A 14239-nucleotide genomic window follows, 5' to 3' on the forward strand; every position below is an offset into this window, starting at 1 on the left:
AACTGTTAAAATGAGGGCTGAGACACATTTGTCTAATACTTGCCAACACTTCTTAATCTTGCTCCATTCAATGTTAGATTTTGCCCTGACCTCTAACATTGACAATTTAGGACAGAGATTAATTTATATTTAGTTAATTCTTTGGTGTGGAGGTTATTTGTTCCAACCATTCCAGCACATGCAATATTGTTTGTCACTGCAGCACACAGCTCGAGGAACAAAGGTTATGAATGATATAGTACAGAAGGACATTTAGCCCATCTTTCCATGTGCTGGCTCTTTGTTAAAACTAGCCATTAAATTCTACCTTTCACCTATTGTACTCTATGCTACTTTCTCCCCACCCCCACCCCCCCTCTCATTTATCTCTCCACCCTGCAGGCACTCTGCCTCTATTCCTGATGAAGGGCTTTTGCCCGAAACATCGATTTTCCTGTTCCTTGGATGCTGCCTGAACTGCTGTGCTTTTACAACAACACTCTAATCCAGAATCTGGTTTCCAGCATCTGCAGTCATTGTTTTTACCTATTAAATTTTAACTGCCCAGTTTTCCCAATAATGTATCAGTTCTGCTTCACTCACTTGCTTCTTTTGCTAATTCTCCTCAGTCCATGCCCTCTGCTTTGCTAGTGCAAACACTTCCACAAATGCTGAAAAAGAACAAGGGCTGAGAAGTTCACCTTGGCATCTTGACCAGTAATTACTCATGTACTCTTGTTCAAATACTTCAGAATTTTGAACATGGCTGTTAAATTTCACCTTCACATTCTCTGCCCCGAAATCCAAAGCTTTTCCAGTTTCCCCGCCTTTCTGAAGTCTGTCATCCCTGGAACCATTCTAAAAAAAATCCACCTCTTCCTCTTATCAAAGGTCTTATCATCCTTCCCAAGGATAGTCATGATTCAGAGATGCCGGTGTTGGACTGGGGTGGACAAAGTTAAAAATCACACAACACCAGATTATAGTCCAACAGGTTTAATTGGAAGCACTAGCCTTCAGAGCGCCGCTCCTTCATCAGGTGGTTGGACTATAACCTGGTGTTGTATGATTTTTAACTTTGTCCACCCCAGTCCAACACTGGCATCTCTGAATCATGACTATCCTTGGGAAGGATGATAAGACCATGCTGTTCCAGCAGAGGCTTATCAAACATTTTCCAAGGTTTAGAATGACTGTGAAAATTTAGCATAAGGAGCTTTTCATTATGAGTGGACATCGCTGTTAATGTTCAGTGGCTGCAGAATTCTTTAACAAAGCAAGAGCAGAATTTGCCTGTTTAACAAAATTGGAAGCCACAGTATGCCATAAAGAATGATTAGTGAATGGCAGCAGTGTTCTAGGGCTGAATTAGTGTTCTAATGTCACCACCAACTTCTTGTCTTTATTCATGGTAATATATTATTATTAGCCCCACCCACTCCTGTTGACAAAATGGAGAGAGAGTAAAGATAATGTAATGTTGGATAAAGGCAATTTAAATGTTAATAACAGGGGAGGTGAAACTAAAGGCTGTTAATGTTTTACCTTCAGCTCTACATGTCATAATGTTGTCTTACTCGTTTTTCCTATTTTTTCAGCTCAGTTTCCCAGCAGCTGATTATAAGGAAGTAAACTTCACATTTCAACAAATTTCCTCGAGTAATGCTTGAGCTGAGTCAGAGGATGTTGTAACATTGCTGGAGCTACTGACTGACTAATGCAGGACAAAAAGCTTGCATTTATATAGCACCATCACAGGATTTTCTGAAGTGCCTCACAGCCAATTAAGTACACCTGAAATGCAGTTACTGTTATAACGTAAGAAACCCAGCAGTCAATTTGCACATAACAAGCTCCAAGAAACTGTGGAAACAATCTATTATAATATTATTGTTGAGGGGCAAATGCTGAACAACAACAAGGGCTGAGAAGTTCACCTTGGCATCTTGACCAGTATTTACCCCTCAACTAAAAGAAACAATTTGGTCAGGATTCCATTTCTGCTTGTTGTCACATTTCCTACATTACACATCAAAAACACTTCCTGGCTGTAGGGCATTTTGGAATATCTCAAGGTCATGAAAGGTGCACAGTCTTCCTCTCTTGAGAAAGCAGCAGTGGGCTTTCTTCTTGAGTACTGCAGTCCATGCAATAAAGGCTCCCTCAGTGCTGCTAGCTTGTGGGTTCCAGGAATTTGACCCAGTGACAATGATTGAATGGTGATTAATCTCCAGATCAAGATGGTGTAGAATCATAGAATGTGTAATTCAAGACAGCGTGTGACTTGAAGGGGAACTTGAGGATGATGCTGTTTTTATGCCTTTGCTGTCCTTGTCCTTCCTGGGTTGTGGAAATTGCAGGTTTGGAAAGGGGCCTTCGAAGGAGGCTTGGCGTGCTTTTCGTACTGATCACAGGATCACATCAACATGGGTTTCCTCATGACAACTCTCCAAGCATTGAACTAAAAGCCATGCCTTAACAAATCAAAGTGCATTGCACACCTCAGATAATGAGACATGCCAACATGGAGTTGGGAGATGGATAGGAGCAACAACTGGAGGACTATTTGGTCCCTGTATACTCTGCCCCTGGACATCAATGGGAACTCACTGCTGTTCTTCAAAATAGGAGCACCTTGCCACTCAATGTGGACATGGGGACTTTTTTTATTTCAAAAATTTACTTTATTCATGAAAATATCTTTATATACATTGTCACTGAAGTAGTTCAGTTCTGTACAGTAGCCTATGAAGAAACAAACAAACATTGGAGTTTGACTCTATCCAATAAACAAACCAAAGGCATTTGTTACTTCTACAAGATTATATTTACATATATTTGAGGCACGTGGTTGGGGAGGGAAGCGGGTACAATAACTGAACGACCCATGTTTAACTTCAGCAGAAAGACCTCAGACAGTGGTCTTTCCCCACTGCACCTTGGCAGCAGCTGCCCCAAGCTTTACTGCGTCCCTCAGCACATAGTCCTGGACCTTGGAATGTACTAGTCTGCAACATTCAACCGGGGTCAACGCCATGCTCTGGAAGACCAACAAGTTTCTGGTTGACCAAAGAGCATCTTTCACCGAGTTAATGGTCCTGCAGGTGCGGTGGATATTTGTCTTGGTATGCGTCCCGAGGAACAGACCATAGAGCACAGAATCCCGGTTCATAGAGCTGCTTGGAACAAACCTCAACAAAAACCACTACACCTCCAATTTTGGTGTCATCTGCAAACTAACTGACTATCCCTCCTATGTTCGCATCCAAATCAGTTATATAAATGACAAACTCTTTCTCCAGATATCCTTTGAAAAGACACGTTACAGCAGGAGATAAATGATGTCTCTACCCCATTTATAATGAGATGTAGAGATTAATGAGGGTAGAGCAGTAGGCGTGATCTATGTGGACTTCAGTAAGGCATTCGACAAGGTTCCATATGGGAGATTGGTTGGCAAGGTTAGATCTCATAGAATACAGGGAGAACTAGCCATTTGGATACAGAACTGGCTCAAAGGTAGAAGACAGAGGGTGGTGGTGGAGGGTTGCTTTTCAGACTGGAGACCTGTGACCAGTGGTGTGCCACAAGGATCATTGCTTTTCGTTATTTATATAAATGATTTGGATGTGAACGTAGGAGGTATAGTTATTTAATTTGCAGATGATACCAAAATTGGAGGTGTAGTGGACAGGGAAGAAGGTTACCTCAGATTACAATGGGATCTTGATCAGACGGGCTAATAGGCTGAGGAGTGGCAGATGGAGTTTAATTTAGATAAAAACGGGATGCTGCAATTTAGAAAAGCAAATCAGAGCAGGACTTATGCATTTAATGTAAGGTCCTGGAGAGTGTTGCTGAACAAAGAGACCTTGGAGTGCAGGTTCAGAGTTCCTTGAAAGTGGAGTTTCAGGTCGATAAGTTAGTGAAGAAGGCTTTTGGTATGCTTTCCTTTATTGGTCAGAGCATTGAATATAGGAGTTGGGAGGTCATGTTGCAGCTATACAGGACATTAGTTAGGCCACTTTTGGAATATTGCGTGCAATTCTGGTTTCCTTCCTATCGGAAAGATGTTGTGAAACTTGAAAGGGTTCAAAAAAGATTAACAAGAATGTTACCAGGGTTGGAGGATTTGAGCTATAGGGAGAGGATGAATAGGCTGGAGCTGTTTTCCGTGGAGTGTCAGAGGCTGAGGGATGACTTTATAGAGTTTTGTAACATCATGAGGGGCATGAATAGGATAAACAGACAAGGTCTTTTCCCTGGGGTTCCCTAGTCCAGAACTAGAGGGCATAGATTTAAGGTGAAGGGGGAAAGATATTAAAGGGTCCTTAAGGGCTACCTTTTCACACAGAGGTTGGTGTGTGTGTGGAATGAGCTGCCGGAGGAGGTAGTGGAGGCTGGTATAATTACAGCATTTCAAAGGCATCTAGATGGATATATCCGAAACGTCGATTTTGCTGAAGCTCCTCGGATGCTGCCTGAACTGCTGTGCTCTTCCAGCACCATTGATCCAGAATCTGGTTTCCAGCATCTGCAGTCATTGTTTTTACCAGGGTTGAGAGGGATATGGGTCAAATGCTGGCAGGTGGGACTAGATTGGATTGGGATATCTGGTCGGCATGGATGGGTTGGACCGAATGTACATGCTGTACATCTCTATGACTCTATAAGGGCTGGGCACCTGACTTTAGAAAGGATTCTGGATTTCAGCAGTATGTCCTGATTTGTTATCCTTTTCCCAGACCCACTGAAAGCCAACAGGAGATCCACTGACTCCCAATGTGCAGCATCACCAAATAGCGCATTTAACTCTTTGTCTGGTGACAATTGGCTTGGTTTGACTGGCTTTATAGTTAAAATATGCAAGGTAGAGGGATGCCACCTTATGATCAAATTAATTAATAAAGCAACAATGCTAGTTGGAGTAGCAAAGCAGGCGCAGGAGATGCTATACAAAATAGGTCATGGAGGAGCCTCAGCTACAAGTAAATTGGATAGGGCTCTGGAAAAACACAAGGATAGCAGAATACAAGGAGAATGAGCTGGGGACAAGGCTGGGATAGTGGAAGAAGGGCAAAAGAATAGTGTACAATCAGCCTCAGAGATAGCGCGTAACTTAGAGCATGTGGGTTCAAATTGCATGGCAGCTGGTGAATTTTCTGTATAATTTTCAATTTAAAATTTGTTTCATGTCTATGAAACAATCAACTATCAACTGGTGAATTCATATACTTTAGGGAAGGAAATCTGACATTCTTACCTGGTCTGGCCTAAATGTGACTCCAGACCCACAGCAATGTGGTTAACTCTTAACAGCCCTCTGAAATGACCTGGCAAAGGAAATTCAAAATGACCAACATTTTAGCTCACAATCCCCCTCATATCTCTTGGTAAAACATAAATAATTACCAAGATGGAGATTAAAGCATGACAAATACTGAAGACCTGGGAGGAAATGGATTGAATTGCAAATGACTACAGACCTGAGAGATGAATAAAATTCAGAATGAGCACAAATTATAATATAAAGCAGAAGGATGGATAAGGGTTAATTAAAATTTCTAATTGAGGCTAACATTTTTAAATGAGTGTCAGTTTAAACCTCACTGGGATTTTCCAACAGTCTAAGAAGGATCTTGGAGATAGCAGAGTAATTACTCCACTGGCACATTCATGGAGTTGTCCACCTATGTTCCTTTTCATTCACTCACAGGATGAGGGCATTACTGGCCACGCTAGCATTAATTGCCCAGCCCTAATTGTCAGAGGGCAGTTAAAAGATAGTGACATTGCTGTGGGTCTGGAGTCACATGGAGGTCAGATCAGGTAAGGACGGCAGTTTCTTTCCCTAAATTGAACCAGATGACTTTTTCCGATAATCGACAATGGTTTAATGGTCATTGTTAGATGGGACACATGGTGGCTCAGTGGTTAGCACTGCTGCCTCACAGCTCTAGGCACCCAGGTTTGATTCCATCCTCAGGTGAGTGTGGACTTTGTACATTCTCCTTGTGTTTGCATGGGTTTCCTCCCACAGTCCAAAGACATGCAGGTTAGGTTAGATAGGAAATGCAGCAATGGGTCTGAGTTGAATGCTTTTCGGAGGGTCAGTGTGGATTCAATGTGGCTGAATAGCCTACTTCCACACTGTAGGGATTCCGTGATTAGACTCTTAAATCCAGGTTTTTAATTGGATTCAAATTCCACCATCTGCCATGACAGGATCCAAACCCAAGTCCCCAGAACATTACCTCGGACTCTGGATTAACAGTCCTGCAATAATACCACTAGACCATTGCTGTGCATATCACCATATTCTGTGTGCCGTAACATTAGCTGTTTGAAAAACTGTCTCACCTTATTTCAAAATAGTTTTTAAAAGAGACGACCAATTCCCCCATTCTATCTTATCCACTTCTTGCGCTCTCTCTGGTCCTTGTGCCGATTCTTTCCAGGTCAGGGGCAGGTGAAGCAGTGGCTGTTGAGTGGGAAGAAAGCCTCTCTACGCTCACAGTGCGATCAGCAGCACCATCTTTGGGACAGGTAGCTGCTGTTGCCACTCCGTTGCTGGGCAGAAATAGTGCATTGCAACATCGTGGTCCTGCGCACGTTCACCAGTTGCTTCACCGGATGGTGAAGTTCAAAATAAATGCAATCATGAGAGACACCTGGTCAAAATTCACACCTAAGAAATGGCTGATTCAGTGTCAATGGCTCTTCATGTGTAAATACAGGGTGACTTGGTGACGGGATACCAGCCTCTGGAGTTATCTCACTGCTGTTGTCTTTTCTGGTGCCTGGGTCAATGCCAGGTGGTCTGTCTTCATAGCTTTTGGTACAACTGAGTAGCTAGGCCATTTCAGAGGGCAGTTGAGAGTTAACCTGGTCAGGATTCTCATTAAGCCAGACCAGATAAGGACAGCAATTTTCGTTCCCTGGAGGATATTAGTGAGCCAGATGGGGTTTTTCCAACAATCAGTGATGGTTTCATTGTCATCAGTAGATTCTGAATTCCAGATATATTTTTATTGAATTCAACTTGCACCATCTGCCATGATGGGATTGAACCCGGGTCCCTGAGGAACATTAGCTGAGTTTCTGGTCTAGTGAGTTCCCTGAATGGGGCTGTTAATCTGGTCCAATCAGGGAGGCCTAGCTGACATTGAAATGTTGAGTGTTGGAGATAAAAGAGAAGAAAAGAAATGGCCGATATATAGTGCCACCTTCTGGATAAGTCTGGAACTACATTGTGACGAGCTAATGTTGACATTAAGAATGACCTATTGTAACGTTGATACAATTGTAAATGCTGACATGCAAGTATATGCAAACAGTGTGACAAAAGGACGCAAGATTTATTGCATGCATACAATATGCAAGATGATTTTGATAAATACTAACTGATAAGGGATATAAATAGTTTACAGACAAATATCGATAGATTAAATAAGTGGCCAAAGGGTGAGCAAATGGAAGATAATTTGGAAAAATGTGAAGTTGTTCATTTTGGAAGGGAGAATATTCCTGTTAGGGTGAAAGAAAAGGCTGGTAGGTATAGGGAATGCTGGATGACTAAAGAGATTGAGGGTTTGGTTAAGAAAAAGAAGGAAGCATATGTAAGATATAGACAGGATAGATCGAGTGAATCCTTAGAAGAGTATAAAGGCAGTAGGAGTATACTTAAGAGGGAAATCAGGAGGGCAAAAAGGAGACATGAGATCGCTTTGGCAAATAGAATTAACGAGAATCTAAAGGGTTTTTACAAATACGCTAAGGACAAAAGGGTGACTAGGGAGAAAATAGGGCCCCTCAAAGATCAGCAAGGTGGCCTTTGTGTGGAGCCGCAGAAAATGGGGGAGATACTAAACGAGTATTTTGCATCAGTATTTACTGTGGAAAAGGATATGGAATATATAGTCTGTAGGGAAATAGATGGTGACACTTTGCAAAATGTCCAAATTACAAAGGAGGAAGTGCTGGATGTCTTGAAACGGGTAAAGATGGATAAATCCCTCTTACTCTGTCGGAAAGCTGGAGAAGTGATTGCTTGGCCTCTTGCTGAGATATTTGTATCATCGATAGTCACAAATCAAATGCCGGAAGACTTGAGATTGGCTAACGTGGTGCCACTGTTTAAGAAGGGTGGTAAGAACAAGCCAGGGAACTATAGCCACCTCTGCCCCTAGATGCCCCGGGTGAGCATCACTTCTGTAAATGATGTCACCCCCGGTCCCTCTACTACCACTCCCACTCCCAGATCCAGCCCTGCACCAGGTCCTAGCTCCCAGCCCTGCCGAGTTTTCACCATCACTCCAAACCTCCCCCTCACTGGGGACGAATGATCAGCCCTCAGCAAAGGCCTTACCTTCATCCCCTTCCGCTCCCGGATTCAATGAATTCAATACGCGTTGTGACATCGAAAACTTCTTCCGCCGCCTCCACCTCCGAGCTTACTTTTTCCATCAGGACTCCCGCCCACCTTCCGAGGACTCCTTCACCTGCCTCCAACACACTCCATCAACCTGGACACACCATGCTAGTCTGTTACCCACCCTCGATCTCTTTATTTCCAACTGCCACCGGGACATTGACTGCCTCAACCTGTCCACCCCCTCACCCACACTGACCTCTCAATCTCACAATGCACAGCCCTCCACTCCATCTGCTCCAAACCCAACCTCACCATCAAACCAGCAGACAAGGGGCGTGCAGTAGTAGTTTGGCGCACTGACCTCTACACCGTTGAAGCCAGGTGCTAACTTGAAGACACCTCCTCCTACCGCCCCCTCAACTACAACTTGACCTCCCAACACCAAGCCATCATCTCCCAGACGTACACAACCTCATCACCTCAGAGGATCACCCTCCCACAGCTTCCAATCTCATACTTTGGGAAGCCCGCACAACCTGATTCTACCTCCTACCCAAGATCCACAAGCCTAACTACCCCAGCTGACCCATTGTCTCAGCCTGCTCCTGCCCCACCGAACTCATCTCTACCTACCTCGATACGGCCCTATTCCCCCTGGTCCAGGAACTCCCCACATATGTTCAGGACACCATCCACACCCTCCAGCTCCTCCAAAACTTCCATTTCCCCGGCCCCCAACACCTCACCTTCACCATGGATATCCAATCCCTCTACACCTCCATCCGCCATGACCTGGGCCTACAAGCCCTCCATTTCTTCCTCTCCCTGCGTCCCCTCCAGTACCCTTCCACTGACACAATAATTTGTTTGGCTGAACTGGTCCTCACCCTCAATAGTTTCTCCTTTGAATCCTCCATACAAAAGGGATAGCCATGGGAACCCATATGGGTCCCAGCTATGTCTGTCTCTTTGTCGGCTACGTCGAACAGTCCATCTTCTGGAGTTACACCGGCACCGATCCCACCTTTTCCTCCACTACATTGATGATTGCATTGGCACCACCTCATACTCCCACGAGGAGGTTGAACAGTAAGTTCACCTGGAGCATCTAACACACTCCCCTCCCCTTCCTGGACCTCTCCATCTCCATCAACAGTGAGTGACTCAACATTGACATCTTTTACAAACCCACCAACTCCCACAGCTACCTGGACTACACCTCCTCCCACCCTGCCTCCTGTAAAAATACTGTCCCTTATTCTCAATTCCTCTGCCTCTGCTGCATTGCTCGCAGGAGGACCAATTCCACCACAGAACACACTAGATGGCCTCCTTCTTTAAAGACCGCAATTTCTCCTCCCACGTTTGATGATGCTCTCCAGTGCATCTCATCCACTTCCCGCACCTCCACCCTCGAACCCTACCCCTCCAACTGCAACAAAGACAGAACCCCCCGCTCCACACCTTCCACCTCACCACCCTCCGTATACATCGCATCATCCTCCACCGTTTCCGTACCTACAAATGGACCCCACCACCAGGGATATATTTCCCTCCCCACCCTTATTCACTTTTCGTAAAGACTGTTCCCTCCGTGACTCCCTTGTCAGGTCCACGCCCCCCCACCAACCCACCCTCCCCTTCCAGCACCTTCCCCTGCCACCGCAGGAATTGTAAAATCTGCGCCTGTACCTCCCCCCTCACCTCCATCCAAGGCCCCAGAGGAGCCTTCCACATCATGTCCCACTAGCTACCTGACGAAGGAGCAGTGCTCCAAAAGCTTATACTTACTGCAACTAGACAAGGGGCTAGTGAGACCACAGCTGGAAATGTGTTGCTGGAAAAGCGCAGCAGGTCAGGCAGCATCCAGGGAACAGGAGAATCGACGTTTCGGGCATAAGCCCTTCTTCAGTGAGACCACGCCTGAGGTACTGTGAGCTGTTTTGGTCCCTTATTCAAAGGAGGATATTATTTCATCGCAGTCAATTCAGAAAAAGTTCACGAGGATGATCCCCGCTACGGAAGGATTGTCTAATGAGCAAAGGTTAAAGAGGTTGGGACTCTATTCATTGGAGTTTAGAAGACTAAGGAAGTCTCATTGAAACATTTGGATTTTAAATAAGTTTTACAGAGTAAATGCTGAGTGGATGTTTCCCCTCATGGGATCTAGGACAGAGGGCATAGTCTCAGAATAATGGGGGAGGCAATTTAAGACAGAGATAGATAGTTAGATTCTCGATCAGTAGGGGAATCAAGGGTTATGGGGAAAGGGTAAGAAATTATATACAGGCCATTCTGCTATAGCGGGTGTTTCATTAACACAAATTCGCTGTATCACGATTGACGAATTGGGGACACTGTTTCTCAAGTGCAAACTTTTAAAATGTGTTTTGACTGTAACGCAATTACATCGCAGACACTTTGAGTGCCATTTCTAACGCGTGATTTTTCTATAATGCGAGGTTGAACAACAACGCAACTGTCGCGTTATAGAAGAACTACCTTATGAGGATTGTCAGATCAGCCACGATCCTATTCAATTAGAGACAAAAAAAAATCTGCAGATGCAGGAATCCGAAGGAGACAGGCAGGAGGTCAGAAGAACACAGTAAGCCAGGCAAGCCATCCTGATGCTGCCTGGCTTGGTGTGTTCTTCCAGCCTCCTGCTTGTCTGCATGATCCCATTCAATAGCAGAGCTGACTCGAGGGTCAAACGGCCTACTCCTGTTCCTATTTCTTATGGCCTTTATGGTATAAATAAGTTTGTAGGTATACAGATTGTAAAGATTTGGAAATTTAAAATCTGGCTCTATAATTCCCCCTACTGGCAGAGTCTGCCACTCCTCCTTTACCATTTTAATTGTTTGCATAAGCAGATACGATGATAAATGTTGACAAGGCAGGAATAAAATTAGACGCAATAGAATGTTGAACTGGAAATGTAGATGTGCAAAAAATTTTAACATATGCTAAAATTTGCGCACATTTGTCAAAAAATGAAAACCATAACTAAGTATAGGGTGAAAAAAAAGTTTAATAAAAATCGCTTCAGAAGGATAGACGCTCCACCCACTGGACAAGTTTAAATCATTATTAATTCTTATACACTTTACTGGTCAGGAGGACGCTAATTGTTTGCACATTGCCAATCTTTTGAAGTTTTAACAGCAATAAAAGAAATTCAATTGCAGTTAAATCCTGCAGCCGCTAATCGGGTAGATTGCAACATTTGATGCAAATCACTGATCAAACACCCCACCCCAGCTAGAAATAGTCAGCAAGGTAAAAACAATGACTGCAGATGCTGGAAACCAGATTCTGGATTAGTGGTGCTGGAAGAGCACAGCAGTTCAGGCAGCATCTGAGGAGCAGCGAAATCGACGTTTCGGGCAAAAGCCCTTCATCAGGAAGTCAGCAGCCAAACATCTTGTTATTTAATGAGTTTCTAAAAGGCTGCCAAGATCCAGTAATGGGCTCATTTTGTCTCTGCGCTAGATGTGTACCTTTCGTTTTGAGACGTTTCGAATATTGAAATGTTCGCGTTCCAAACACCCCCCCCTCCCCACCTCCCACTCCATGCCTGGTAGCAGGACAGTGCGAACAGTAAATTGGCAACCTGTTTTACTTTCAGTCTAACTAAACTCATGTAATTAACAAACCCGAAAGAAGTATGCATTTGGAAAGCACAAGCCAATTTTTTTTGTTAAATTTCAGTTCCTCCAATCCCGCTTCTATTCACAACGCGAATTTGCATTTTGACTGATCTGAGTGAAAAGGAGGGAAGTACACGTTCTTGGCGTATGATTTTATACGTGTTTGTGTGATGTTGAAATCAGACACTTGTGAAAAATTTAAATAAACTTCTCATTAACGCCCCCTTCCTGTCTATATGCACCCCAGGATGGATCACTGCATCCAGCAGTGATTATTTACTGTAAGAAAACGTGAAATGGGTTTTATACAGATCTAAAGCAGTGCAAAACTCCCCTCCCACCAAAAGCACAAGTACAAATTTGAAGGTCATCACATTTTTGATAAATGCCGGCGCATTCAAGTAACTATACGGTTTTTCTATATCTACACGTAAAAAGAAACATCAAATTAGAGAGGGGAGGAATGCAAGATAGACTCATGTTTTTCCGTTCAGGCTGTGTGTCTGTATTATTATCACTGCTTTCGGAACACAGAAATAGACACGAACGAGCTATTTATGCAGAGGACACATATTTACGTACAGTTATTGTACAGCAGCAGACATACAGCTAACATTTAAAGGACCAGAGCTTTGCTTTCTCTGTTCCTGGTTTCCGTTCTATATTTAAAAAGAATTCAATGAATTAATTATTAATCAAATGCTGCAATGAGTCAGACCAACACTGTTAGTGTTGTGAATATTAAAAACAAGGGGGGAGGCGGTGGAATATGCTGTTTAACAGTAGCCCAGAGGTTCAGACCTAGTTCGCATACAAACATTTAGTTGAGCCATTCATGGTGATGCAATGCATGCACCCACCCCAGATTGGCAGCTCTGCAACATAATGAATCCCCCCACCCCCCAGAAAACAGCAGCAATGCACCCAACAACAGGCAACAGCTGATCAAATGCACGCACTCTACAATGTATCCAAACTGAAAACAGCAGCCCGAAGTAGCAACACTGCAAAATAAACCAACGCACGGAAAAATCCCACATTCGGGACCTCCAATACACGCCTTTTCCACTTTCAAAACCATTCTTAAAAGTCAGTCTCGGAGAGAGTGCAGCAGTGCGCGCTCATGGATGTGCGCGCCGCGAGCCCGTAGCCGCTGCGCGGACTCGCGCTGACGTCAGGCTGCAGGTCCTGGCAGGATGATACAGCCCCTGGTGAACTGGTTATAAACATCGCTTCCCTTTTCATCTTGTACTCCCCTTAGCTCACTGACTGCATTATTGCATCTCCTTTTGACTGGCGAGTCAGAACTCACTTTCCAAAAAAAAAGGGCAAATAAAAGAGTGGTGTTTTTCTTTATTTATTTTTTTAATTCTGGTGCAGTTTTGCAGAGGGAGGAGGGAGGAGGGAAGAAGGAGGGTTTGGGGGGGGACAGAGTTGTAAAAATGAGCTGCAGACAGCGGGGATACTGGAGCTGGAGGGGCGGAGAGAGATGATTTGGACCTTGCAGCATCTCTCTGCACCTTCCCCCTGAAAGCTGCTCGCAGCTGCCAGGACCTGGCACATTCATTCAAGCCAAGTTTGGGAGCAGAATGTACATCTCAATCAATTGAACAGGCGATATGGAGCCGGACTCAGTCAAGGTATTAAACTATTTTCCGCTGTTTCTGTCCCACCGCTCTCCAAACCACACCATCGCCTCCTCTTCTAATCACTTATCAATAAGGTGTAAACTTTATTTTTTTAAAAATGGAAAAAATAATAGAGAAAAAATAATTTGAAAAGCAACCCTGAAACTTCAGAAATTGTTCCAAACATATTTTGGCTATTTAAGGCAATCTGTCTCATTTTAAAAAAATTCTGCAGAAGTTTTTTGGAATATTTATTAATTGTGTTTATTTTTCCCCCTTTATATTTCTCTCCCCGCAGTGGGTTGGATCTCCGTGCGGTTTACACGGAGCCTACATTTTCTACAAAGCTTTCAAATTCAGTCTTGAAGGCAGACCACGAATCCTCTCCCTCGGAGACTTTTTCTTTGTAAGATGTAAGCCAGGAGCTCCGATTTGCATAGCAGAACTCCAACTGTTGTGGGAAGAGAGAAACAACAAGCAACTTCTGTCGAGTTCCAAACTCTACTTTCTCCCAGAAGATACACCCAAGGGCAGGTCGATCGGCCACGGAGAGGTGATGAACTCCCTTCGTCTTGGATTCGCTTTTAATTGAACTTAATAATAAT

At 44.0% G+C, this 14239-nt stretch overlaps 1 protein-coding gene and 1 long non-coding RNA gene across 3 annotated transcripts in view; one reads left to right on the plus strand and one right to left on the minus strand.

The window, feature by feature from the left end:
• LOC148145998 (uncharacterized) overlaps positions 1-14239 on the minus strand; it is an 83181-nt gene that overhangs the window by 43858 nt on the left and 25084 nt on the right. Inside the window, exon 2 of the long non-coding RNA XR_015760964.1 lies at positions 5243-5312. This is a non-coding gene — a long non-coding RNA (uncharacterized LOC148145998). The remainder of the gene's footprint in view (positions 1-5242; positions 5313-14239) is intronic.
• The window catches only part of arid5b (AT-rich interaction domain 5B), a 126909-nt gene continuing 126162 nt past the window's right edge, over positions 13493-14239 (plus strand). For both annotated transcript variants that reach the window (XM_043712312.2, XM_043712313.2), the window contains exons 1-2: positions 13493-13646; positions 13933-14187. In XM_043712312.2, the coding sequence (XP_043568247.2) occupies positions 13626-13646; positions 13933-14187 (276 nt within the window). In that variant the 5' untranslated portion in view covers positions 13493-13625. The remainder of the gene's footprint in view (positions 13647-13932; positions 14188-14239) is intronic.

Source organism: Chiloscyllium plagiosum, unplaced genomic scaffold (assembly GCF_037043375.1).
Source record: "Chiloscyllium plagiosum isolate Xiang-an unplaced genomic scaffold, Cpla_swu_hap1 HiC_scaffold_22, whole genome shotgun sequence".
Lineage (NCBI taxonomy): Eukaryota > Metazoa > Chordata > Chondrichthyes > Orectolobiformes > Hemiscylliidae > Chiloscyllium > Chiloscyllium plagiosum.